Source organism: Haliotis cracherodii, unplaced genomic scaffold (assembly GCF_022045235.1).
Source record: "Haliotis cracherodii isolate W230 unplaced genomic scaffold, xgHalCrac1.p SCAF_39, whole genome shotgun sequence".
Taxonomy (NCBI): domain Eukaryota; kingdom Metazoa; phylum Mollusca; class Gastropoda; order Lepetellida; family Haliotidae; genus Haliotis; species Haliotis cracherodii.
In genome coordinates this window covers 1,298,207-1,324,870 of record NW_027266296.1, presented here as the reverse complement: position 1 = coordinate 1,324,870, position 26,664 = coordinate 1,298,207, and the positions used below count along the sequence as shown (strand labels likewise).

Below are 26,664 nucleotides of genomic sequence, written 5' to 3'. Positions count from 1 at the left end.
TTTCCAACCCGAATCTTCACAGGTGGTATAGTGATGTAGAATAACTGAAGTGGTGAAATGGGGTTAAACGTCTCATTTAACATTATTTATTGCACATCTATAGAAGATGGCTTGATATTTGATTCATGTGGGACCTTATGGGACGTTGCTCTTACTATCAATCACTAGTTCATCTTGTCCAGACTCAATTATTTACAGGCCGCCATCATTTAGCTGGAATCTTTCTGAATGTGGCTTTCTTTAAATGATTGAGTCTGTCAGACAAACCAGGATTGTTAGTGTGAATAATGATCCATGCCTTTGGGTATGCTGAAAAGCCATAAACCGAGTGTGAACACCTGATTAATTCCAGGTAGGAGTAGGTCTCTAGGTAGGACTCCAGCAACATTTGATTGTTGAAGAGGCAACTAAATTTATTGTGTGGTTAGGCTCGGTGACTTGGGTTGATTGCATGTCATAGTATCCCAATTGCATAGACCCGTGAAGATCCGGGGTAGAATATGTCTTCAGCAACCCATGCTTGTCGTAAAAGGCGACTAACGGGATCGGGTGGCCAGGCTCGCTGATTTGGTTGTTGCATGTCATCGATCCCAATTGCGTGGATTGATGCTCATGATATCAATCACTAGATTGTCTGGTCCAGACTCGATTATTTATAGACCCCCGTCATATAGCTGGAATATTGCTGAGTGCGGCGTAAAACAACAAACCATCCAACCATCCATCCATCATAGATTGATGCCATGAATTACTGGATGATCTGGTCTCGACTCAATTAATTACAAACAGTGTTTTACATAGATGAAATAGTGCAGCATTAAACAGAAAACAAAACAAAATAAATAAAAAATCATGTAAAATTAATGTTGCTCCAGATAACTTTTTGAGCAATTGAGTTTTTACTCTAGGGTGTCTATTTTAATCGGGTCATTACATTTTTCATTGTGTAACCAATATTTGTTCACTCATCTCTTCTACACTCTATTGGGTACTTCCTCAAAAGAGTGAACATTTTAAGATTAAAAAAAGAAAGAATGTTTTAGATGTACAAAACCATGATAACTGTTCTAAATATATAGACTTGATTCAGAAAGTAAATTAGCTTGTAATTGTGTCTTGGAAATTAGCTCCTATTCAAAGCATGCTGAAAAAGCTTCATTGGGTATTTATGCGTGCTGTTTTTATACATTTGAGCTTTTCATTTAATGTATGCGTTTCTGTACGCAAGTTAACTGAAAGTGATTGGGTTTTGAATAAAAAAACATTATTTTTTTAATTTAATTTTTTTTTTCGGAGGGGGGGGGGGGTATTTTACGCAAATACGCTGCTTATCTGTAGCTCTAATGTTGGATGAAAAACGTTAACACATAGCATATGGTTATCCCAAATCCAAATCCAAATCCTAAATCTAACTTACATTAAAACCTCCCTGAATAATTATACAACTGTATATCTTTTTTTTATCAAACAATGAATACCAACACTTGTTCATGCAGTTCACACTCAAAACAGGGTATAACAAAAATAACATGTCAGCCCCCTGGCATCATTGTAGCAACATGTGGAACATGTTGAAATACCTACACCTAAGTTTTAGCACACAGTTCCGGGTTGTTAATGGCCCTGCAAGATTCCCATTTGACAAAAAACAAGATTTATTAAATGAATAGTTTGTTTAGAAATATTCCCAAAACAAATAGTTTGTTGGCAGTGGAGAAACAAATTATTAGTTTTTTCTTTGCAAAATACCCAAATGTAAAAATCTTTATGTTGATAGTGAAAATGAATAGATTGTTTGACGGTGCTCAGTGAATAAATAGTTTGATGGATACAGCAGGGGAAAAAATAGACATAATCCCTCACCTACATATCAAAGGGAAACTTCCTAACCTGATTTCTCAATGTTTTATATGAAAACTAAACTAAGGTGGGGTGGGGGTATGTCTCAAAATTTAAGGATATACATTTTCTTATCCAACATCAATCTTTTGATCTGGTCCCTAAAGCATTGCTAAAGACTCAGTGCTTGGGTATAATTAAACATAACATGTTATATCATGTGTATCAACACATACAAAGATTTTGTGTGTAAAATGAAAAAAGGTCAATTAAATAAATAAATGTTATCCAGACAGTATCCAAGTACACACAATGTGTGACTTAAGTGTTTCAACATTGAACAATTCCCAAGATAGACTCAAACTTGTTTTAAATCTCAGTTAGTTACTTGGCCTGAACTGAAAGAAATTAATGTGCTTCAAAACACAAGCTATGACTGTCATATGAAAAAAATGGGTGTTCTTTAACTTCTTTTGAGTAGCATATAACTTCTCTTGACACAGACCTCTATCGAGTAGTCAGTGTTTAGTTTCTACACTTAACATCTTGCTCTCTGTACCTGGTCATTCTATGCTGACCTATGCCAAACACTTCGTGACCCTTCTTTTGTTTACCATGGGGTTAGAAGTCGTGGCCTATTTTCTCAGGCCTAACTAATGACATGCCACTGTGGTTTGTGGTTCACTTTGACACCTAGAGCTCCATGACCATATTGGTATGATTAAACCAAATAGGCACAGAGATCCAAACCCAATCATTTACCATGAGCCATGGTCTGGTGCCAATTTCTAATCTAGTTCTCGCTGATGTATAATAATGAGTCTTGTGAGGGACATTTAGACATTGTCTCTTCAATAAGGTTATTCATTAACTTTCAGAAATGATAAGCATCAAATATTTGAGTTAGCTGACAATTAGAGTTAGTAATAATATTCAATTGTTTGAAACAATTTTTAATAGGAGCAGATTCCATATACCGATCTCTGACAGGAGTGCCATTTGCCACGACTGCGAGTCTTCAGCACCCCTCGGAATTAAGAAACAAGCACGCCTCACCAGCTGATATTGGCCTTGTTTCGACTGCAGTTCTCTATCAAACTAAACAATCTATCAGACCGCGGCAAATGAAATAAACATGAACTTGTTTAACGGTTAAGTACTTACCTTTCTCCGAATTGGTCGACAGCTTCAATGTAGAAATATCTCACAGGCAGAAAAAACTCGGATTTCAACCCCGGCCCCCAAACACGAGAGTTTCGGAGGGACAGCGTTCGCGGTGCTTCCGACTTTGGTAACCCCGCCTCTCCAACAACTGTCCCTAAGAAGAATATCAGCACAACGGGAAATATACTTTTGCTACACGTTCCGAAACTTGCCATTGTGAAACACCCCTCTCATAAGTCGCCCGAAGTAAATGACACTTAGCCACGCCGGCTAACTTATCCCTCGCCAGATGTAAACAGACGACACAGGACACAGTTATCGGCAGAGTGGTTAGAAATCAGCCAATCACAAGGCGGTTTTCAAAGAAGATTCTCCCTCTTGTCCAATGAGATCTGTGGTAACAAATCATTGTTAACATTTTTTAACAGGTTGTGTGTATATGTATCCATGTTGAAGCAATCAATTTATGACCGTTGCTCTGGCAGGTGCAATCATGCGCGCATAAAGAATCTGTACTTTTAAAGTGCACACTCAGTTATCGTGACTAGAAGACTGCAGACATAGGGTTATCTTCGCAGATGATTAATAAGTATTAACAATATGTCATACATGTAATGTTATAATGTCGTATATAAAGAAGAATGTCTTTTGTCGTCCTCGGACTTTAATCGGTATATATAACGTCACATTATGAACGATTTAACAAAAATACTCTTTAAATTGCTCTCTTTAACACTTTGATCTCAGCGCATCGTGCATATATTTAATCACCGGATAGTGTGTGTATCGTAAATGGACTTATATGTGTAAAATAACAAGTTAAGGGACGAAGTTAAAAATGAAGTCAAATTATATTCGCTGAATGCATGACTGCATGGGATCCCTGATATCTCGAATGTAAACATCAACCGCAATATCAAAGAATTCTTTTAGTTAACATTTGGGATGTGAGACTGTTTGCTTGGTTTCAAATGATGTTTAAATGCTACAGCAAATGTTTGTTTCTTTGATTGATTGTTGTTTAACGTCGCACGCAGCATTATTCCATCTATATGACGGTGGTCTGTAAATAATCGAGTTTGGACCAGACAATCTAGTGATTAACATCATGAGCATCAATCCACGCATTTGGGATACGATGACATACATCAACCAAGTCAGCGAGTCTGACCACCCGATCCCGTAATTAGGTCGCCTCTTACGACAAGCATGGGTTGTTGAAGAACAATTTCAACACGGATTATATAATACACTGGATAATCGAGGATTAATATAGCGATATGAGCTGCGTAACATGGCAGCTGTGTTATTTGTATTGGAGTGAAGTGGTTTCTAAAGGTACATTTACAAACGTGTACTGTACATGCATGTACGGGTGGCCCAGTCGTCTAATGCGCCGCAATTCCCAGTGCAGAGTTGCATCCCTTGGGAACGACAGAAACCTATGTTAGTGGGTTCGAATCCCGGTTCGCCAACATTATGTTTCTAGGTTTGTCAGCACCATACCCCTGCTCGTGGGTTTCACCAAAATGCTAAACGTCTTAGACCTGCATCACTTCGGGATTTCCTCCCACATTAAGATGTCACGTAAAATAACTGGAATACTGTTAAAAGCTGTTGAACCCAACTCACACACAGCCATCTGTGTTCTAATTACACTGCATCCGTGATATAGTCGATAAAGAGCTTCTGTCCGAAAGGTCAGTGGTTCGATCCGTTGACCGTCATACCAAAAGACGTTAAAATGTATATATGTTGTTATCCTGCCTTGTACTCTGCCAAGGTGGCCTTAAAGAAGGACTGGTCAACTCGGAGTCAGTATACGGTGTCTGAGTTGGGTACTATTTTGAGGGGGCACGGGTGCCCCAGTCGTCTAAGGCGCCGCGATTCGCTGTGCAGAGTTGCGTCCCTTAGGCACGCCAGAAACCTATGATTGTGGGTTCGAATCCCGGTTCGCCCCGATTATGTTTCTAGGTTTGTCAGCACCATACCCGTGCTCGTGGGTTTCACCGAAGTGGTAAACGTCTGAGACCTGCATCACTTCGGGCTTTCCTCCCACATTAAGCTCACACGCCGTGATATGACTGGAATACTGTGTGGAATACACACACACACACACACACACACACAGAGGGACGTCGCTGTATGTCTATAGATAAGTGAAAAAATCTTGAACGCAACGTTAAACCCCATTTCACCACACCCGCTTATTCTATACAACACAATGCCTGGCTTTTAACTGTAGTCACCGTGACAGATAGACATCAGGTAAATCTTAAGATACAACTGACTTCCACCACAGCTTCGACACAACACATCATATAGCTGAGTGAGTGTATGGATGAGTTGTACCGTTGCTTTGAACACAGTATAATAGTCGACTCGTCTCGCATCAAAACACGGGGCTGTGTACTCGCGGGCTGATGTTGTTTGTTTGTTGTTTAACGTCGCACTGAGCTGTATTCCAGCTATATGACGGCGGTCTGTAAATAATCGAGTATGGACACAGGAACTCGATGACGGCGTGTATGACATAATATATTCGTAAAGAAAAAAATCACACCCCTCTATATACATATAGGCACAGGAACTCGATGATAACGTGTATGACATAATATATTCGTAAAGAAAAAAATAGTCTATATGTCTATAGAGGGGTGTGATTTTTTTCTTTACGAATATATTATGTCATACACGCTGTCATCGAGTTCCTGAGAGTATGGGTAAGACAATCCAGTGTTTGACATCTTGAGCATCGATCTACGCATTTGGGATACGATGACATCCATGGGTTCCTGAAGACCTGTTCTAACCCTGATCTTCACGGGGGCGGTCGGGTAGCCTAGTGGTTAAAGCGTTCGCTCGTCACGCCGAAGACCCGGGTTCGATTCCCGACATGGGTACAATGTGTGAAACCCATTTCTGGTGTCCCCCGCCGTGATATTGCTGGAATATTGCTAAAAGCGGCGTGAAACCAAACTCACTCACTCACTCACTGATCTTCACGGGTCGTATCTGCTTCTACGCGAGGAGACTCAAATAACGCAGACTGTACATGTTAACCCTTTTTTTGTGTGAATCCCATGAGTATGTCTGATGTTAACACGCCAAAGTCACAATCTGGAAATCATGTACCATAAATGTGGAATATATTTATTTTAAGAAAACGAAAGCAATCAAATTATATATAAAAGCATTTAAAAGCAAGTCTTGCCAGCTCTATTCACAATATGACATCTGCATGAGGAAAATTATTTCTGTACATCACAAAACATGACACTCTATGACAACTGGAGCGTAATTGTGTCGTTACTTGTTTACCAATCCTGCTTCACTCTTTTTGTGATATAAATACGTTTAAAACACATGTATGCGTGTTAGCAAGCTTCGTTGGTACTTTTAGTGCGCTTCAATGAATGTATTGTACAAGAGCGTGCATGCTTGAACAACAGTATATTTACAAATATCCGCTGTGACACTAGAGGGCTTTACAGTATGGAATACATCTACAATGATTTTAATGAATAAACATTTTTTTCAGTGCAGTGACGAAGTGGGCGGAATACTTTGCAAGTCGTGTCGGAGATTCATATTTCGCGCTGTATGGCGAATTGTTTAGGTGGGCATCATGTGATTTTTAATGAATTTTTGTGTAGGAATCTGAGAGTTTTATGGCTAACCTGCGAGGTTTATTGTTAGTCTTCGAATTGTGTGTATTCTACAGAGTTTATATTAATCTACGATTTGTGTGTATTCTGCGAGTTTATTGTTAATCTACTAGGAATTGTGTGCATTCTGCAAACATTTTGTTTAATCTACGAATTGTGTGCATTCCGGAGTGTTATTCTTAATCTACGAATTGTGTGCATTCTGCGATTTGTATTAATCTGCGATTATTATTGTTGATCTGTGAATTGTGTGCCTTCTGTGAGTTTTATTGTTAACCTACGAATTGTGTTATATAACGTATGAGACATGTTTGGTTATTCTGCGAGTTTCACTCATTCCCTTTTGTCATTACTGCGGTAGTGGCGGTTCTTTGTAGAGTCTAACACTGTAATCCAGCAAGTGTTACACATGATATATGACTGTAATCAAGCAAGTGTTACACATGATATATGACTGTAATCAAGCAAGTGTTACACATGATTTATATGACTGTAATCAAGCAAGTGTTACACATGATTTATATGACTGTAATCAAGCAAGTGTTACAAATGATATATGACTGTAATCAAGCAAGTGTTACACATGGTATATGACTGTAATCAAGCAAGTGTTACACATGATTTATATGACTGTAATCAAGCAAGTGTTACAAATGATATATGATTGTAATCAAGCAAGTGTTACATATGATATATGACTGTAATCAAGCAAGTGTTACACATGGTATATGACTGTAATCAAGCAAGTGTTACACATGATATATGACTGTAATCCAGCAAGTGTTACACATGGTATATGACTGTAATCAAGCAAGTGTTACACATGGTATATGACTGTAATCAAGCAAGTGTTACACATGGTATATGGCTGTAATCAAGCAAGTGTTACACATGGTATATGACTGTAATCAAGCAAGTGTTACACATGGTATATGACTGTAATCAAACAAGTGTTACACATGATTTATATGACTGTAATCAAACAATTGTTACACATGATTTATATGACTGTAATCAAGCAAGTGTTACACATGATATATGACTGTTATCAAGCAAGTGTTACACATGGTATATGGCTGTAATCAAGCAAGTGTTACACGTGATATATGACTGTAATCAAGCGTGTGTTACACATGATATATAACTGTTATCAAGCAAGTGTTACACATGGTATATGACTGTAATCAAGCAAGTGTTACACATGGTATATGGCTGTAATCAAGCAAGTGTTACACATGGTATATGAGACCCGTGAAGATCCGGGTTAGAATAGATCTTCAGCAACCCATGCTTGTCGTTTGGCGCAACTAACGGGATCGGCTGGTCAGGCTCGCGGACTTGGTTGATGCATGTCATTGTATCCCAACTGCGTGGATCGATGCTCATGGTGTCAATCACTGGATTGTCTGGACCAGACTGTTATTTACAGACCGCCGTCATATTCTGTAACATGAGTAACACAAGCGATAAATAACACTAATTATGTCTATTTATATCCACAGACATGCATCTCCATTTTGCTGATTTCTATATAGAAATAGATATATATTCACTGTGCAGAATTGCGTCCCTTGGGAACGCCAGTACCCTGTGATTGTGGATTCGAATCCCTGTTTGCCCTAATTATGTTTTTAGGTTTGTCAGCAATCTATATATACCTTCTCACCAAACTGGTATGCTTGCCGTAAAAGGCGACTATGCTTGTCGTAAGAGGCGACTAACGGGGTCTGTCGGTCAGGCTCGATGACTCGGTTGATACATGCATGTCATCGATCCCAATTGCGTGGATCGATGCTCATGATATCAATCACTGGATTGTCTGGTCCAGACTCGATTATTTACAGACCGCCGTCATATAGCTGAGTGTGGCGTTAAACAACAAACAAACAAAACAAAACTGGTAAACTTCGGCAACTTGCACCACTTCGGGCTTTCCTCCCACAATGAGCCGTGATTTTGCTGGAAATGTTAAAAGCGGTGTTAACCCAATTCACTCACTCATACTACTACCGTTAACCTGCTAAGGCATGAAATAGGCTACCTTGCCTAGGTAGCCATGCTAAATTGAATTAATTATAAAATCCAACTACAATCACAGCATTACTGCATGGTATTATACACCACAAGATGGTGGTCAACTCGCTAAGCAGAGATACGACTGTTCACAAGCAAACCCACACAGTAACTCAAGACCTTAGGGATTAAACAAGGAGTTTATTAGTCGCACACCTTAAAACAGGACAGGGTTGACTACATCCCCTTCCACTGTGCTACAAATTGGTGATATTCGAGCTTTAATCCTTCATCTTCCCGAGTTCACTCCCTTGCCTAGGGAAGATGTAACCCTTTGGTATTGATATACGTTGCTATATCCTTTCCAGGCTTGTATGTCCCTTGGGCACCCCAGAAACCTATGATTGTGGGTTCGAATCCCGGTTCGCCCTGATTACGTTTCTAGGTTTGTCAGCACCATACCCCTGCTCGTGGGTTTCACCGAAGTGGTAAACGTCTGAGACCTGCATTACTTCGGGCTTTCCTCCCACATTAAGCTGACATGCCGCGATATAACTAATTGTTATTGTTCCCACTAATATAATACTGTTAAAAGCGGCGTTAAACCCAACTATCACTCACTCCAGGCTTGGTAACCATATATATTCTTCAAGTCTCTCCAAGGTTTGTATATTTATTAAATCATACGGTCTTAACAACGTTTGTATATTTTCATCAATGACTTTGTATACCAGCTAGAGTCTTTCCTAAGATTATACAAATTATACAAGCTTGCATATCACCAATTGTCGTCCTGTGATATCTTGAAAGTGTCAACGTAACACTTATCTCTGTACAGATCCCTCCTTTTACTAAAAGCAGTATCGATCGATCTGAGTTTGTACACAAAAATAAAACGAAAATAGAGCATCTGCCCGGGGAGCGGAAGGTCGGTGGTTCTGTCACCCGCCGATTCATACCAAAAAACTTTGGTTAACTTCTTGTTACCCTGCCTTGTGGCTCGGAATAATCTTGAACCTAATAAAACCAATTTCAACAAGGGCGAAAAAAGACGATTTTTCAGTTACGGAAATTGCCGAGACACGAACGGAATGTAACGATTTATACAGCTTTTGAAACATGCGCTCTTCCTCCCTCCGCCATTATGCATCGTGGTGTTACTTTATACTGTCCTCCGTTTTTCAGTGATAATCTGCTTAAGCCCTAGCAAAGAACACCATCACAGGTGATCCGGGTAGGTTCGTGATAGATCTGTAGTGCACATGAACGTTTGGTTTGGTAATATCTTCCTTTAACGTGGGAGAACACTACCTGCAACCTCCCTCCGCCCATGCGCAGTATCGTTCTTTCTCGCAAGTTACCGTTCCGTACGCCATTATCGTGGTCCGAGACAGGGACGGGATTTGGTGAGAATTTTTGAGTGTTGGAGCGGCAAAGTAGGAAGTGCCTGTTCTGTTAAGTTTTTAAGATGTCTTACACCAACAGAGTGCAACCAGAAGAGGGTTTGTAACCCTATACATTGTATTTGGCCTATTTTTAGGTCCCATCTATGTCGTTGCGAAAACCTGCCCTATTTTAGTCGCAAGGTTTACCATCCTTGGTGACGCGGAACGAAAAATTCGTCTGCTACGACTTTCTGTGTTTGTTTATGTTAGTTACTGTTCATTTTAGATTGTATTAATTTGTTATGAACAGGTCATCTTGCTGATTTCCAGTTCACCTGTGAACTATTTATCGATTCAGCGTATCTGGGTCACGCCATGATGTGGTATTATCAAAATATGCCGGTCTTTGCCAAACAAATCTTTGGATCCATTCTTGGCTAGGGCCTGTAACCACAGCTGTAATTCTTTGCCATGCACATGATAATGTGCGCAATATTTGACACAGCTGTCTTGAAAAAAAGAAGGATGTTTTTATGAGACTAAATGCTGTTACATTTAATGAATTAAACGTGATATGACTAAAATATTTTTTTTAAAGAAAACATGTAACTTGAGTTAGATCTAGCCTAGACCTATCTCCAAACTATCAAATATTATCAAATGACGAAACAAGCAATCAATTAATTCTGTAATCAATTAGTCAAACTCACTGTTGAGAAAATATCAAACAACAAATTAACATTATACAATTGTAGCTAGTGTTAATTTACTAAATGGGGGCTTAAAGAGTTTAGTCAGGGCCTACAGCTTCTAAGGCTGTTGGTCCTGATGATAGCCGATAACCCCCAAGCTTACACGTCTCTGCTTGCCTTATTCTGCGAGAAAATGTTCTGCTCCAGTGACCACCCACCGGATGAAGGCTTATTTCATGACCACATTTTTCTCATGTTTGTAAACAAATGTACTTATTCTGCAATAAGAACAGACAAGTTTAATGCAAGCCTTTCGGTGTTCTTTACATATTGTTTAGCATAATTATATTTACATAGATATATTACTGCGACAGTGAGGTGACTATATCACTTGCTTTCCGTAGGTCTTCGATGACAGGACAGGATAAATACGCAAATAGAAATAGTTTTTCATGTTTAGGATATTTTCTCAATGAAAATTATGAAACAGATGAAAAAACGTGAATGGACTGTGTAATATGTGACGATGTGACAAAGGAACTAGGCTGGCTGTTGATTGGCAACATACGACGGAGGCATATTTAGGCTTTGATAAACACTGGCTTCTAATGTTATCAAGCTTGTAGCTCATCCATAAGAACAGTAGACAAGCTTTCTCTATAATTTTCATCTAATAAAATCATGACTGAAGCCACTTTACTCTGTGCAGTGCTTGTGTTGTTGGCATTACTGTGCGGAACTCTGTTTTGATTTGAGATTTTATCACTCTCAGAAATTATTTCATGGTTTATTTAAAAACACAGAACTGTTGACGTACTGTCCCTTTAGGTATACCAATTTTCTGTTTTTCAGATAATGTCTACAGATGGCTCTGGAGAAAGGATTCCAGAAGCTCCTCGTATTATTGCCGTCGAAACATCGTCAGTAGTAACAAACCTAGATGAGTCCTCAAACATGGATGGAGGAGGGGATGATGATGGTATTTATCTTTCTGTTGTAATGATTTTCGCGATTTGAGATGTTGTAAACTCATGTTTTACAGCAATACTAATATGGATTAGAAACTAAACACATTTTACAATCCTTTCTAAAGTAGCAAAATATTGTTCTTTCTTTTTCCTACGTTTTTCAGGTATTGTACCATTTGTGTTTTCACTCAAATTTCAGTGTTCACAGTGAACAAAATTAGTTCATAACATCATATTCATCAGGATTGGAAATTAACCAAGAACATACAAAAGCCCGAATAGTGATAACATTAAGCAGTACCCGCATAAACATTAACATAATTTGTCAAGGCTACTGCTAATTTCCATCCCTGATCATTTCTATTAATTTCATTTGATATGATCACACGTGGGTACTTTTGCCTTCGAATATGTGTAAGCGTGGTCTAGTGGATAGAGTATGCCCGGAGAGCGGAAGGTCAGTGGTTTGATCCCTATCAGTGTCCTTTTGACAATAGGGTTATGACAAGGACCTCTAGCTGTCTAGTCTTTCACTTTAAACACTGGTTTGAATATTTACAGTGGGTTTTATGGAATTGGTCATATGTTGTTTTTGTTGTTGTTGAATATCTCTTTATAATAACTTTGCAGATGGACCTTTGGCGAAAAGGAGACGGCTAGAGGACAGTGAACTGTGTGTGGATCAGTCAATAAAGGTGTGCTTCTGTCATTAGTGAGAGATCATAAACATGATAAATGTACTATTTGAATTATCTGCTCATGGCCTACTTGTATGCTGTCTGGAGTGGTTGGAATTGTCTATTAAACATCATACCCTCAGAAGCTACTGGACATGAAGGTGGAACTTCACTTGCTTGTTCCCACTGATGATAACACTAGAATTTGTTCAAGAGTTTGGAATCCGATTTTCAATGTGGCAGCTATGGCAACCAATTGGTCAGGCAATGGAAAATGATTTATATTTTCAAAGTGTTATTAAAATTTGGTTTATGATTACCTTATTCGACGTAATAAGCGCCCCGCTCTAATAAGCGCCCATGGCGACATTTGCTAAGATATTGGCTAGTGAACAATCCCAATTAGCACCCCTTCCGATTGATCAATGTACACAAGACTTATTTATTCGCGTATAATACGCACTCGTGTTTTATATGCACCCTTAATTATGGGCATTTAATTCTGGAAAAATATATCTGTCGTACATAAACATTTCAGGCTGTCAGCATAAACCACGAAATTTATCTTTCCACTCTGTTTTTTTCACCAAAATAACATTCTAATAAGAGACCCCTATTTCTAATTTTGAGAGCTCTCTGGGCGCTTATTATGTCGAATAAGCTAATACGTAATTGGTCACCTTTGTATCAGGACATCTTCAAATATCAAGCCAAAAAAGGTCTTTGTGGTACATTAGAATCAAGTTTGCTTCTAACCAGTTGTAACTACTAAAGAAATAGAAAAGAGACTCCTTTCTCTCTCCCCAGTCAGTTTTGACAAAGTCAAACAAGTTGTATTTTAGCTGTTAAGAACATATATTTGTTTTCAGCAAATACTTTTTAACATCAACAAAGCAATCTGCATGAGATTGGAGACAATTGAGAACAAATTAGACACGTTAAGTCAAAGATCTCGCACTGTAGAAGAGAAGGTGGAACAGCTACTAATCCAAGCCAGACAGGCTCCAGGAGCATCCCTGTCGCCCAACGCCACCGGCTCCAGGAGAGGGTGAGTAGCTTTGATGTTACTGGCTCCATATTTGATCTCAGGTTTGCCCTGATTATTATCCCCCGCCGCGCGAAAGCGCGAAGCGGGGGATATAGTATTCACGACCGTCCGTCCGTACGTCCGTCCGTACGTCCCACCTGTTTGTTGCCGCGATATCTCAAGAACTAAACACTGGATTGTCTTCATATTTGGAACTATGGTGTATATACAGACTCCGCAGACACCAGTCGGTTTTGGTGACCTTGACCCCATTTTCAAGGTCACAGCAGGCATATCTGCTTTTGGAGTTGGAAAACGGTGTTGCCGCAATATCTCAAGAACTAATCTCTGGAATGTCTTCATATTTGGAACTATGGTGTATATACAGACTCCGCAGACACCAGTCGGTTTTGGTGACCTTGACCCCATTTTCAAGGTCACAGCAGGCATATCTGCTTTTGGAGTTGGAAAACGGTGTTGCCGCAATATCTCAAGAACTAATCTCTGGATTGTCTTCATATTTGGAACTATGGTGTATATACAGACTCCGCAGACACCAGTCGGTTTTGGTGACCTTGATCCCATTTTCAAGGTCACAGCAGACAAATCTGCTTTTAGAGTTGGAAAACGGTGTTGCCGCGATATCTCAAGAACTAAACACTGGATTGTCTTCATATTTGGAACTATGGTGTATATACAGACTCCGCAGACACCAGTCGGTTTTGGTCACCTTGATCCCATTTTCAAGGTCACAGCAGGCAAATCTGCTTTTGGAGTTAGAAAACAGTGTTGCCGCGATATCTCAAGAACTAATCGCTGGATTGTCTTCATATTTGGAACTATAGTGTATATACAGACACCGCATACACCTGTCAGATTTGGTGACCTTGACCCCATTTTCAAGGTCACAGCAGGCAAATCTGTTTTTGGAGTTGGAAAACGGTGTTGCCACAATATCTCAAGAACTAATCGCTGAATTGTCTTCATATTTGGTACTATGGTGTACAGGCGGGGGATATTTCGTCACTCTGTGACAAATACTTGTGTTTCTAGGTTTCTCAACACCATACCTGGGCTCATGGGTTTCACCAAAGTGGTGAATGTTTCAGACCTTGTCACTTCGGGATTATGTCTCAAGCTGACACATTTTGATATAACCGATTTAATGTTCAAAGCGGTGTTACAACTCAACTCACGCACTCGCTCACTCTCTATAGATTTGGGACTTCCTCTTTGGGCTACTGGATAGAGTGACTGCCCAGAGAAGGGAAAGTTCGAAAGTTTAAAAGCTGTCTTATGAAATTAATGAGAGTCAGACTACCCATGAATGAAATTAGAAAAACAAATTATTAAACGAATCCCATCTCCCATGATGCATTTCTATGTGGAAACATGCTTGAACAAAGTTCAGTCTACTGCAGAATTTATGTCTTCATATCGATTTATCTTATGAGTAACGTTGCACAGAATTTCCAATCGCATGTAGTGTGGTTATTTTCAGCGTTGCATATATTTCAAATTGGTCTCAAGACGAAGCTTTGCTACTGAACATGCTGAAGAGCCCTCCAAGTAGCGACCAACATTTGCGACCTAAATTACCATTTTGTGACCTGTTTATATTCCTTGGTTACCAGTTGCATCCCGTAAATAAAATGAACTGGGCATCTAAAATATTTCACACATTGAAAGAAACTGTTGTAGACAATTGCTTGTCTGTATGGACATCATGACTTCCCTACAAGATTATATATTTCTAGTCATGTGCACATTATTCAGTTTATTTTCACAATGGTGGCATGTTCAAATCATAGAAGAATATTATGGTAATTGCTCAATGACTTTTTTTAGCAGCAGGTTTTCAAAGTTTGTTGTTCAGGCACATTAGAACAATTGGAATGTTTTCAATCTTGTCTTGTCTTATCTTTAATTTCTAAAATAGTAAATTCTTTGTAAGCCTCAATCAATATGGCTCCTTAAATTTTGATGTGGCTCCTTAAAGTTTGAAATGGCACCTCAAATAATTTTGCCAGGAGCCGAAAAAATCTAAGCATGGTGTGCTGCTGAATGAGTCAAGGGTATTTATCAACATAAAAACAAGATATTATATACTGGGGTGAAACAATATGGCAAGGACATCACACAATATGTATCACTTTAATTAGGTCACGATGCGATACATATTGCGACACTTAGAGGCGTCATGACTATAAATATTTCAAAGCAGGTTCAAAAGGAAAAGCTAGATGTATACACATGTTCGTAGCGGCTATTTTTAGAAACATTTTACGATATTTGTCTGACAGAAGTGTCAGGTATCATTAAACACGTAGATCTAGTAAGTAATATTGTTTTAGAAATCAATATTTTTTATGCGTATTTGCGTAAAAAATGCTCCCAAAATATTCAAATCCCAATTACTTTCAATTAACTTGCGTACAGAAATGCATGCATTAAATGAAAAACTCAAATGTACAAAAACAGTACACATAAATATCCAATGAAGCTTTTTCAACATGCATACAAAGGAGCTAATTTCCGAAACACAATTACGAGCTAATTTGCTTTCCGAGTCAAGCCAATATATTTAGAACAGTTATATACATGTAAAACATTATTTCATATTTTTTAAATCTTAAAATATTCACTAATTTTTGGAAAAACCCAATCAAGTGATGAATAGGTGTGTGAAAAAATATTGGTTACCCAATGAAAAATGTAATACTGTATTCAACCTAATAAGCACAAGGACACTCTCAAAATTTGAAATAGGGGGCTCTTATAAGAATATAATTTTGGTGAGAAAATAAAAACAGTGTTGAAAGGTCGTAAATTTCATGGTTATGCTGACAGCCTGAAATGATACAAAAGAAAAGACTGTGTGTAATATGTACGACAGATATATTTTTCCAGGATTTAATTGCCCATAATTAAGGGTGCATATAACAAACGAGTGTGTGTTATACGCAAATAAATGTCTTGTGTACAATGATCAATCGGCAGGGGTGCTAATTGGGATTGTTCACTTGCCAATATATCAGCAAATATCGCCGTGGGAGCTTATTAGAGCGGGGCGCTTGTTATTATTAACCCAATTAAAATATAAACCCTAGAGTGAAAACTCAATTGCTCTGGAGCTCTGATTGTATATTGTATTGTTGCATGAAAACTCATGATGCACTGATGTATCATTTCACCTATAAAACACACCCACAACAGCTTATTCTCTCTCTCTCCACTTCCAGGGCTGTCATTGTTGGTCTTCCCCAGAATGGAACACGGTCTGATACAGGTGAGATTTGAAGGGGGCTTCTGATAGGTTGCACAGGAATTTTTCTGGACTCTTAGTGACCTTGGAAGGTAAATTTGAGAAGAAAAGATCTTTAGTTTGTTCAAAATTGAAGTTTTTATTGTTCTATTTATTTGAATTCAGAGGTAGTTTAACTATGTACTTTCATATTGCATTCAATGCAGTAATGTAAATCTATAAAGCTAAAAAAATCTCTTCCTCAGTCCCGTTATGATTTTTATTATCAGTGAAAAACAGGGCCATAACATTAGTTACCCTGTATTATCATGAAATGGTATATTGTTTATTCCAATTTGGGAATTTTTTTAGAGTTTTGCTGTATACTTGGGGCCTAATATCGGTCTCCTACCAGGTCAGGATAAAACTTGCTTAATGTCTGCCAGTCACTGCGACCAGCTTTAACCATGATCACTAAATAGTACAACTCAGCCATTCACAGCTTTGGCAGAGGAAGAATATTGGCTCTGGATATACTTCTACAAGCATTGATAAAATCTGATGATATCTATATATGATTGGCATGATTAAGGACATTGATAAACATGATTGACATTTAAGTCCAAAGTTGATGGAAAATATTGGGGAAATATTTGGGGAAATATTTCTTAATTGACTGTAGCTTCAACCATGGAGGCATGCTTGTGTCTGGTGTGACAGTAGGTGTAGTAGTGTCAAACGGGTATTAAACGAGAGGGTAAGTTATCTCTTCCTTCATCATCATTGAATGTTTGATAGTACCCTGATGACAATTTACATTGGCAATGTGTAAAACTGAGATGGGTCCTTTAGGTCTTCTGTGGTGTTTGAATCCACGGGACCTACTAAAATTGTAACTTTTAACTAGGGCTGGGACGAGTCCAAATTTACTACCCGGGTACCCACCCCTACCCAGGTACCCACTGTAGGCCTCAAGAGATAGGTACGATAAGGTCTGATTGGGAATTCTTTTACCATAGCCCTGGCAAAATGTATTTAGATACACATATTTAACAATCTGGTCATGCATACACTGAAGTTGACTTAAGTTATATCTTTATTCAACCATATGAAAAGTCAGAAGGAATGGGTGCATAATTTTTGTCATTAAACAATATATTATATCATGTGACTAACCACAGGTCTGGGTAGTCCTGTGGGTACCTGGGTCCTACTCAGTACCCACCCGACCCGAGTACCTGAGTTACCTGTTCCAGCCCTACTTTAATGCTAGGGTTGTGGCAAGGAACCCTTTACTATTATGCTGTATTCGGAACACTGGTTGGTATCATGCTAGGAGACACATTGTTTCTTGGTTGCAGATGGTGATGGCAGTGTGGATGGAAGTGTTCAGAACCTTGGTCCTAATGTCACCCTGATCACACTCAATACAGAAGGTAAGGACCACATGATACAACCTGATTCTGGCCTAATACTACTTAATCGTGCTGAGGACAAGTTGAAATCCAATGATCATGATGATGGTAGTCCTCACTGACTAGTAGCATTTCATTTTGAGGGTTGTAATTCTGAACCAGTCCTCAGTGCTTGAACTGAATAGAACTGACAAAAAATGAAAACATAGTAAGCATTTTTATTTCGTTCAAGCAGGACTAGCTACAAAGTCTGAGGACCTGTGAAATGAGGATAAAACAATTTTTCTAAGCCTGCTGTAAGCTGACTGCCTGTATCATCATCAGGTCATCGTCACATGGATAAAAAATTCAATTCTTTCATCTCTTCATGAATGTTTTGACTATTATTGTTTGTCATGGTTTCCGTCACAGCTACATATTTTGTGTCTTGTTACAAATCAAGAATCTCTACAGAGTAGGTCCTTTAAAGTCTACTTGCCCTATACTGTATATATTAAAAGAACACCCCTTAGACATGTTAAACATGTTAAATTCTTTATCATTATTATTTTTATTCTTCTGTCTCTTGGGCATGTTATGATATCTGAACAAAAAATGTTTATGGATGGTTTTGCTTCGATATTTAGTTAGTTGGCTTACAAGACTACACTCAAGTGTCCTACCATAACAACCTCCCCCAAAAATTCTTGACCAATGTAAATAGTCTTTAATTAGCACTCCCTAATTACGACTGAAAATCTACATGACTGTCCATATTTTCGTTTATATTCTAATGACTTCTTTACAGAAAACATCAACACGGAAGGGGTATTTAAATGGCCAAGTAACTATTATTGAAAAGGTTTTATATTTATTGAAATTTGAATTTTTTTGTTCACTACTGGTCATTTTCTGACAAATGTAACTTGCTGTTTGTGGTTTTAACATGTTTTATAAGTGCCGTCATTTTGTCAAATTTCAAATAACAGTAAATATAACAATGCATCATCAATTATTGTTTCCCTCCTGAGGATCAGGGTTAGAATCGGTCTTCAGCAACCCATGCTTGTTGTATGAGGTGAGAAACAAGATCGGGTGCTTAGGCTTGCTGACTTTGTTAAACAACAAATAAATATTATTGGTTTCAGAGGATTACCCAAATGGTGTGTGGCTTGGGGAGGAGTCTAACCCTGAAATGAGGGTGAGAGTACCAATAACACCAAGGTAAGGGCACAGTTGAAGTTTTATTTTCTGCATAGTGACCTGTTCCTGTTACATCAAAGGTATACCACAAACATACAGATTTCAGGGTATTGCAAATATTAATTATGGAAGGGACCAGGTCATCTCAGGCGTCACATTTCGCTGTTACTGTAGAGTTGTGTCCCTTAGTTGTGCCAGAACCCTGTGATCCTGGGTTTGAATCTCAGATTCACCTTGATTATGTTTCTTGGTTCCTCAGCACCATACCCATGCTCTTGGGTTTCAACAAAGTGGTCTGATACCTGCATCACTTCTGTCTTTCTTCCTCCCACATCAGGTTAACTGAAAACTTAAACTACTCACTTATTCATGGTTCTGAACCCCTAGTGAATGCAGGCATAGTATTTTTGCTTCTCTGACCTGATGCCATGGTAACGCTCATTTTCATACGAGAAAATGAGAGGCTACCTGATGGACATTGACCACGTTGACAAAAGTTTTGAGAATTTAAATTCTTTAAATATAAACATGGTTCTTACAATTCCTTCTGTCAGTGAACACTACAGCTTGATAATAGTACTGATTTGATGGTTATCAATCAACATGAACACACAATGCCTTTAAGAAAGTGGTCAAATGATACAAATGTTATGTTTGGGATAACACTTTCTCAGTAAAGTACAAAATCTCGTTCTTTTATGGATTGAGTCCTGTCCGGGATTCGAACCCACTCTGCCAGAGTGAGGCACCTATTGCCAGCACACAAAGTCGGCCACTGAGGCTTCCAAAAAAAGGGAAGTTTGACAACTGGTAGTCTAGATCAGATTTTCAAGAAGTGTACAATATATTCATGTTTACATACACTTGTTTACAGTGACCTTTTACATGTGCACTCGAACTGCCGCACACCTGAGAAGATGGCACTGACAATGCTAGATTACCTGTTTGACCGGGAAACCCAGGCCTGTTCCAATCTGTCCGGGATGGGCAAACATGGAAAGAAACAACTAGATCCTCTTATGATTTACGGAATCAGGTGTAAGTTCTCAAGGCAGCTGAACTTGATTACAGCTGTTAGGAGTTTAGAAAAGCCTTGCAAGATCAGTCTTATCTGAAACTAGTGAAGATGTACCATGTACCGTCCCGGTGGATCGTGATGGCTCTGGGTTGGAATAGGTCCCCAGCAATCTTTGCTGGTCAAGAGGTGACCCTATGGTTTGGGGAGTCAGCCTTGGTGACAGTCATCATACTCTGACAGAGTGGATTGTTGCTCACAATGTTAATCAATGAATTTTTTGGTTGCAATTTGATTATTTACAGTCAGCGTCAAATAGCTGGAATATTGCTGTGTGGCTTTAAACAAAGAAAAGTATCATTGATCCTGCTGAGGCCCGGGTGGGATTGCCATATGTGCACAGTGTAAGAAGTCTGCTTTTGGTGTTCCCCACCTCGATTAGGCTGAGATTGCGTGGCATCGTTAGACAGCTCTTGCTCAGTGACTGGTTAGGTCTTTAGCAACCCATGCCTGCCATAAAGGCGACTATGCTTGTCGTAAGAGGCGACTAATGGGATTGGGTGGTCAGGCTCACTGACTTGGTTGATGCATGTCATCGTATCCCAATTGCATGGATCCAGATTGGATTATTTACAGACCGCCATCATATAGCTGGAATATTGCTGAGTGCAGCGTTAAACAACAAGCAAACAATCAAAACAGCGAATTGTTAGCAGTGTAACCAGTTGTTTTGGATAGTGCTCATAATACAAATCACAGGATTGTCTGGTCTGGATTTGATTATTTATAGACAGCTGTCAAACAGCTGGAATATTGCTGAGTGCGGCAACAAACAAATCTGAATGTATCAGCTGATGTATATATAATGCATTGACTCATCCTTCGTTTTCTATTCTAGGTCATCTTATTCATAGATTTGGTATAACAGAAAATGATTGGCACCGAATAAAACAAAACATTGACTCAAAGTGTCGCACTGCATTCCGAAGAAAACAAAGAGGGATGCCATTGACGGTAAAAGCATTTAGAGGAAAGGCGCCTCCAACTTATGTAAATATTGGGTCACATTTACCGGGAGAGCTAGGTTGTCAGAGCGATGAGGATTCAATCAGTCACGAAGACTCTGAGTTACATATCCATCAGGTACAGAGCAAACTTGAAACTTTTAGTTTCTACTATTCGGGTCGTGTATTCCATTACATTCAGTTTGTGGCATGTCTTGAATAGTGAAAATTCTGAAATGTCACCTGTGCCTATTTCTGTTGTGATCCCCACTGTGAGAGTGAAATTAAAATTTTGGGAATGTGATTTTAATTTGAGATTTGCATGGTATCATGCAGTGCATGTTTTTGTTGTAACGGAATTGTAAAAAAAACCTTCACAGCAGGACTTTCCAAATTATTTTTTCATGGAAATCGAAAGCTTATATTGGGGACATTACTGATTGTGTGAAAACTTTCCAGTGCAGCTTTGCTCGTAATTTGATCCTGTGTGTCAAAGTGGAGGCTAGTTTATCCTCTTGCATGAAATTGTTACTTGGTTATTGCTTACCTTTCGTATTTAACATGTTATCGTTCAACAAGAACTGAAAAAAAGTTATAAAAAACTATTCATATGTGTGCATGATGTGGTTTGGATTACATGGTAAATACTCTAATTTTACTGAAATATTTCAATGCTTTGAACATGTTGAAGTAATGACACACGACTTTTGTGATGTATTTGTCTGTAAATCTTTTGTGAAGGGTTATCATGGTTATGCAAATTGGCCTATGATGTTGACGGACCCTAATTTTCAAATCAGTATTGTAATCTAAACCACAATTTTCTTAAAAAAGACTTACGTACAGCAGATTATCAGAATTTGATTGTTGAAATTTGTTACAATTTGATTCTTAACTGTGGTTGTTACACAATTGATTATTAAAAATATTAAAAATCACTTTTCAGATTGACAACAAAAAGTGAACCTCATGTCATCTAAATCATAATAAGACTTCTTAAACTGATGCATGTCTGTTTTGATATTTTAATAATTCTGATGTTAGTAGCTTAAATGTAATTTCCATTGTGCTTGCTGTAAAAGGCGACTGTGCTTGTTGTGAAAGGCGACTAACGGGATCGGGTGGTCAGGCTTGCTGACTTGGTTGATGCAGGTCATCGATCCCAATTGCGTGGATCGGTGCTCATGATGTCAATCACTGGATTGTCTGGTCCACAATCGATTATTTACAGACCGCCGTCATATAGCTGGAATATTGCTGAGTGCGGCGTAAAACAACAAACAAACAAACAAAATTTCCATTGCTCACAATTTAAAACAATGTGATGAAGGATGCAGCTATTGTAATTGGTAGTGCCTTCTTTATCCAGGCTGAAGTGGACAGTATCCAGCAAGCCGTGTCTACTATGCAAGGGGAGGCAATCCAGCAAGGAGAAATACAAATACTCCACGCCACTCCGGAACAAATATCCCAGCTACAGCAAGCTCATCATATACAAATACTCCAGGGAGATCAAGTTATAGGGGTAAGTGGTGCTGGATAATATTTTTAAAATACATTGCTATTGAACTGTTGCATAAAATATACAACAAACATATGAACAAATATGGATGGTTACCCTTTTCTGTTTTCTCTTTCTTTTCTGTATGACTATTTTCATGAAAAATGAAAGTGTTAATGTCCTTTACTAAATAACGTTCCTTTGTGTTTGTCCATTTTTTGCTCAACTGACTGCAAGTGAAGTGAACTTGTCCTATTCGCTCGTCACGCCGAAGATCCACTCACTCACCACCTTACTCACTCACTCACTCACTCACTCACTCACTCACTCACTCACTCACCCACCCACCCACCCACCCACCCACCCACCCACTCACTCACTCACTCACTCTCTCACTCACTCACAGGTTGTGTAGTGTCCAGCGTCTGTGTCGTCATATTCTCCTCAGAAACTGCTGAATCAATGACCCACCCTGTAACTTCTCATTTTATTCACACCATTGATGAAACCTTAATTGCTCAAGCGGTTCCAAATATAAACAAACAAAGATTCATTTTGATAAAAATTAACAAATGTTCACATGTCATCACATCATTTCTCTACCCTTTTGTAATTGTGTAAATATCTGTTGCAGCAAATACAGCAAGGGGATGTGGCAGCATTAGGGGATGGCATCCAGGTTGCTACGGTAACGACAGACTCAGGAGAAGTTCTACACATACAGCAGGCACCTGCAGTAGTGCCGGAAGTGACAGAGTAGTGGTTGGACTTACCTCCCTTGTTGTACATATTACCATGGAAGGCAGCACAGTCTTCATTGTTCATTTGGCTGTTCAGCATTCAGCTTCGGAGAGAACTATTTTTTCCTTTGAGGGACTGTGTAACAATTGACAAGAATACAAATTGTGCACTTTTGTTGTTGGATCCTTCAGTTCATCGTTTGGAAAGCAACTTTTCAATAACCGAGTGATGAGTTGATGAATCAGGTTGTCTCTGTGTGTATGTGTGTATGTGTGTGTGTGTGCGCGCGCGTGCGTGCGTGTGTGTGTGTGTGTGTCGCTCAGGCCTGCTGGTGGACAACAGAAGACAATAATGTTTTGGAATAGTAGCAGCATTACCAAGTTTGCTCTCACATGGAAAGATGTTTAATTTATATGTTAATCATTTCAACATCAATTTTCACCTTGAACATCTGTGAAATTATATAAGATGAACATGAAAAGGGAAAGTCTTGAAAAAGGTTTGAGTCATTAAAGTTTCAATAAATGAACTCAGATTCAGTTAAACATTTACCTTATCTTCAGAATACAGCTTGAATATCAGATTGTGATGGCATGACAACTGTCAATCCTAAAGACTTTTGTTGGCATGCTAAGGGAACATTGTTCAAACATGTTTGCCGTGGAGGAGGTTTGAAGTCAACACTATCCCAAGGACCAGTCCTTCCACAAAGTGAGTTTAAGGTATTGACTGTTTTAAGTCAATGTTAAAGGAAGGAGTTGTGATAAGTCTGAGCACTCTGATTTCATGGTGGGATGGGCCCTGGTCAAAGAGGGATGAGGGAATTGTTTACAGGTTCATTCAACTTCGCACTCATAAATATTCAGAGATAATCTTCACTTTTTATGATATGGCTTGTTGGAATCAATTTCTTGTTCTCATGACCATTCAAACCTTGAATTGCCCCACCCCTAATTATTTCTGTTTTCAAACACTAGAGAAACAGCTTTTATCACTTCAGATTTCAAGTTTTGCACCTCAAGCTGCAGGGTTGTGGGCAAAAGAGGTCATATAGTACACTAGAATCAGGTTTACTTGTTAGATTTGTAACTTATTCAAAAACATTTAAAAAACACAACACCTCTCTCCATATTCAATTTTTAGAAATCGATGAGAACAAGAATATTGTTTTAACTAGCCTAATTAACCCACGACACTTCACATACTTTTGCCATTTGATATTTTGTTGTTATTTGAGCATGTTGAGTGGGACAAAAAAGTGCCAAGTTTGCAAAGCTTTATAATATTTTATTTTAAAATGAATGGCCATTATTTATAAATTAATTTTTGAATACATACGTGTTCATGGGTGATTTTGTTTCCTGTCATCGAATCGTCGTGATTAGAGTCTGTTTTTCTTTAACCCTTTTATTACACTGACATTGATATAAGCTCCTGTTTTCCATACAATTTATTAAGCTAGCTTTTCCTTGTTTACCCAACAGTGTTTTGAAAGGTCTCTATAAACTGCGCTCTTGGCCTTCTAATCTCTTCCTTTTGACATCTGTGTCATGAAAAGTTATTAAACTGCAAGCCCTTTAATGATATGTGTATAACTGTATGACAAGTTTATGTTGCAAATTCTGAATCTTCTTATACAGTCTTCATCTATGAAAAGTTACATTCAAAATATACAGTGGTTCATAAGACTTCATAACCATGAGATTTTCATCAGTTTTGTACTTTTGATACCTGTTAATCTTCACATACTGTTACCATGGTTACAGACAGCTAAGCTGTAAACCTAACTGTTGGAATTTATCTACACCTGTTCAGAGGCCAATATTTGGCCCCAACTTGGAAGAGGTGTCTTGTATTTCACTAACCGAGCCAATATAGAGGAACAGGCTATATTGCTTAACATTATTGCATTGAATGCAATGTTAAAATTCAGTAGGAATCCCTGCAATGTCTTGACTCATCCGTTAGCTGTCAACATGGTATTAGTTATCGATTTCTACTGATTTTGATCAGATTCTACTTGATTTTGTTGTAGTCTATTTGGAAGATGGTTCCAAAATGGAATCATTAATTATTTTGACAAGTTGAAGAATTTGGCACACTTTCGAGGTACCGTATTCGACATAATAAGCACCCAGGAAGCTCTCAAAATTAATAGGGGTCTCTCATTAGAATATTATTTTGGTGAAAAACAACAGAGTTGAAAGATCATAAATTTCGTGGTTTATGCAGACAGCCTGAAATGTTTATATACGACAGATATATTTTTCCAGAATTTAATTTCCAAAAATTAAGGATGCATATAACACATGTATCATACACGGGTATATAAGGCTTGTGTACATCGATCAATCGGAAGGGGTGCTAATTTGGATTGCTCACTAGCTAATATATTAGCAAATATCGCCATGGCCGTTTATTAGAGCGGGGCGCTTATTACATCAAATACGGTACATGCAGCATTCTGCATTGTTGGGGAACAGAACAAAGAGACAAGGGCTTCATTTGTTTTATCACAGAATGTATGCAAGTAAACTACTCCGTGTGTTTTTGTTGAAACCATATTTAATGTAGCAAAGATAATTTTTGTTCACTCACAGACAAGTACATAATTTATGTATAATATTGACTGATTTCTTGTCAGAAGGAAATGAATTGTAGAACGTGTCAAATGTCCAACTGGATGCAAGAAAAAATTATTTCTGACAGTTTTCAATGCATTAATAGATCCTTGTATCATCCAACACATGATCCTTGTATCATACAACACAGGATCCTTGTATCATACAACACAGGATCCTTGTATCATACAACACAGGATGTGCACAATGTAGGCAGTTTCCTTTGTGTAGGCCTGTAAACAGTAACGAGATGAAACTGAACTCTCCTTAGTTCGTGCATCTTGCAGGTCATGGTAAGCAAGTTGTTTGGCACTGATATCTGTTATTGAATGTACTTGGTGGACTCTGAACTATTCTATTTGTTTACACTTGTTACTTAGCACAAACAATCATTGTCAATAGTGTTGGCCTGTTAAGACAATTTGCTGCCATTCTGTTGGGCTACAGTTCATGATACCTTTGCATAGAGGTAAGGGACTGGTCATTTAGTATAGGGAAGGGGGTGGCT

At 38.5% G+C, this 26,664-nt stretch overlaps 2 protein-coding genes across 4 annotated transcripts in view; one reads left to right on the top strand and one right to left on the bottom strand.

The window, feature by feature from the left end:
- The window catches only part of LOC139478112 (protein O-glucosyltransferase 2-like), a 31,500-nt gene extending 28,202 nt beyond the window's left edge, over window positions 1-3,298 (bottom strand). Inside the window, exon 1 of the mRNA XM_071260428.1 lies at window positions 3,004-3,298. Within this exon, the coding sequence (XP_071116529.1) occupies window positions 3,004-3,218 (215 nt within the window). The 5' untranslated portion in view covers window positions 3,219-3,298. The remainder of the gene's footprint in view (window positions 1-3,003) is intronic.
- A 6,531-nt stretch (window positions 3,299-9,829) lies between these two features.
- On the top strand, window positions 9,830-26,302 carry LOC139478116 (protein BANP-like). Of its 3 annotated transcripts, none has more exons than XM_071260433.1 (11): window positions 9,830-9,918; window positions 11,614-11,740; window positions 12,360-12,424; window positions 13,276-13,454; window positions 16,676-16,722; window positions 18,039-18,113; window positions 19,220-19,295; window positions 20,149-20,312; window positions 21,188-21,432; window positions 22,663-22,818; window positions 23,429-26,302. In XM_071260433.1, exons 2-11 carry the CDS (start codon window positions 11,617-11,619, stop codon window positions 23,552-23,554), a joined length of 1,257 nt encoding a protein of 418 aa, XP_071116534.1. In that variant the 5' UTR covers window positions 9,830-9,918; window positions 11,614-11,616; the 3' UTR covers window positions 23,555-26,302. The 3 variants fall into 3 exon arrangements, with proteins under 3 accessions (XP_071116534.1, XP_071116532.1, XP_071116535.1); XM_071260431.1 differs by lacking the exon at window positions 9,830-9,918 and adding an exon at window positions 10,047-10,090; XM_071260434.1 differs by lacking the exon at window positions 9,830-9,918 and adding an exon at window positions 10,107-10,186.
- The last annotated feature ends 362 nt before the right edge of the window (window positions 26,303-26,664 follow it).

Bases quoted from the DNA above. Each gene is read 5' to 3' on its own strand.
- LOC139478116 (XM_071260433.1), top strand. From the start codon at position 11,617: ATGTCTACAGATGGCTCTGGAGAAAGGATTCCAGAAGCTCCTCGTATT. The intron at 18,114-19,219 runs GTAAGGACCACA...TATTGGTTTCAG, and splicing joins GATCACACTCAATACAGAAG to AGGATTACCCAAATGGTGTG. The intron at 20,313-21,187 runs GTAAGTTCTCAA...TTTCTATTCTAG, and splicing joins TATGATTTACGGAATCAGGT to GTCATCTTATTCATAGATTT.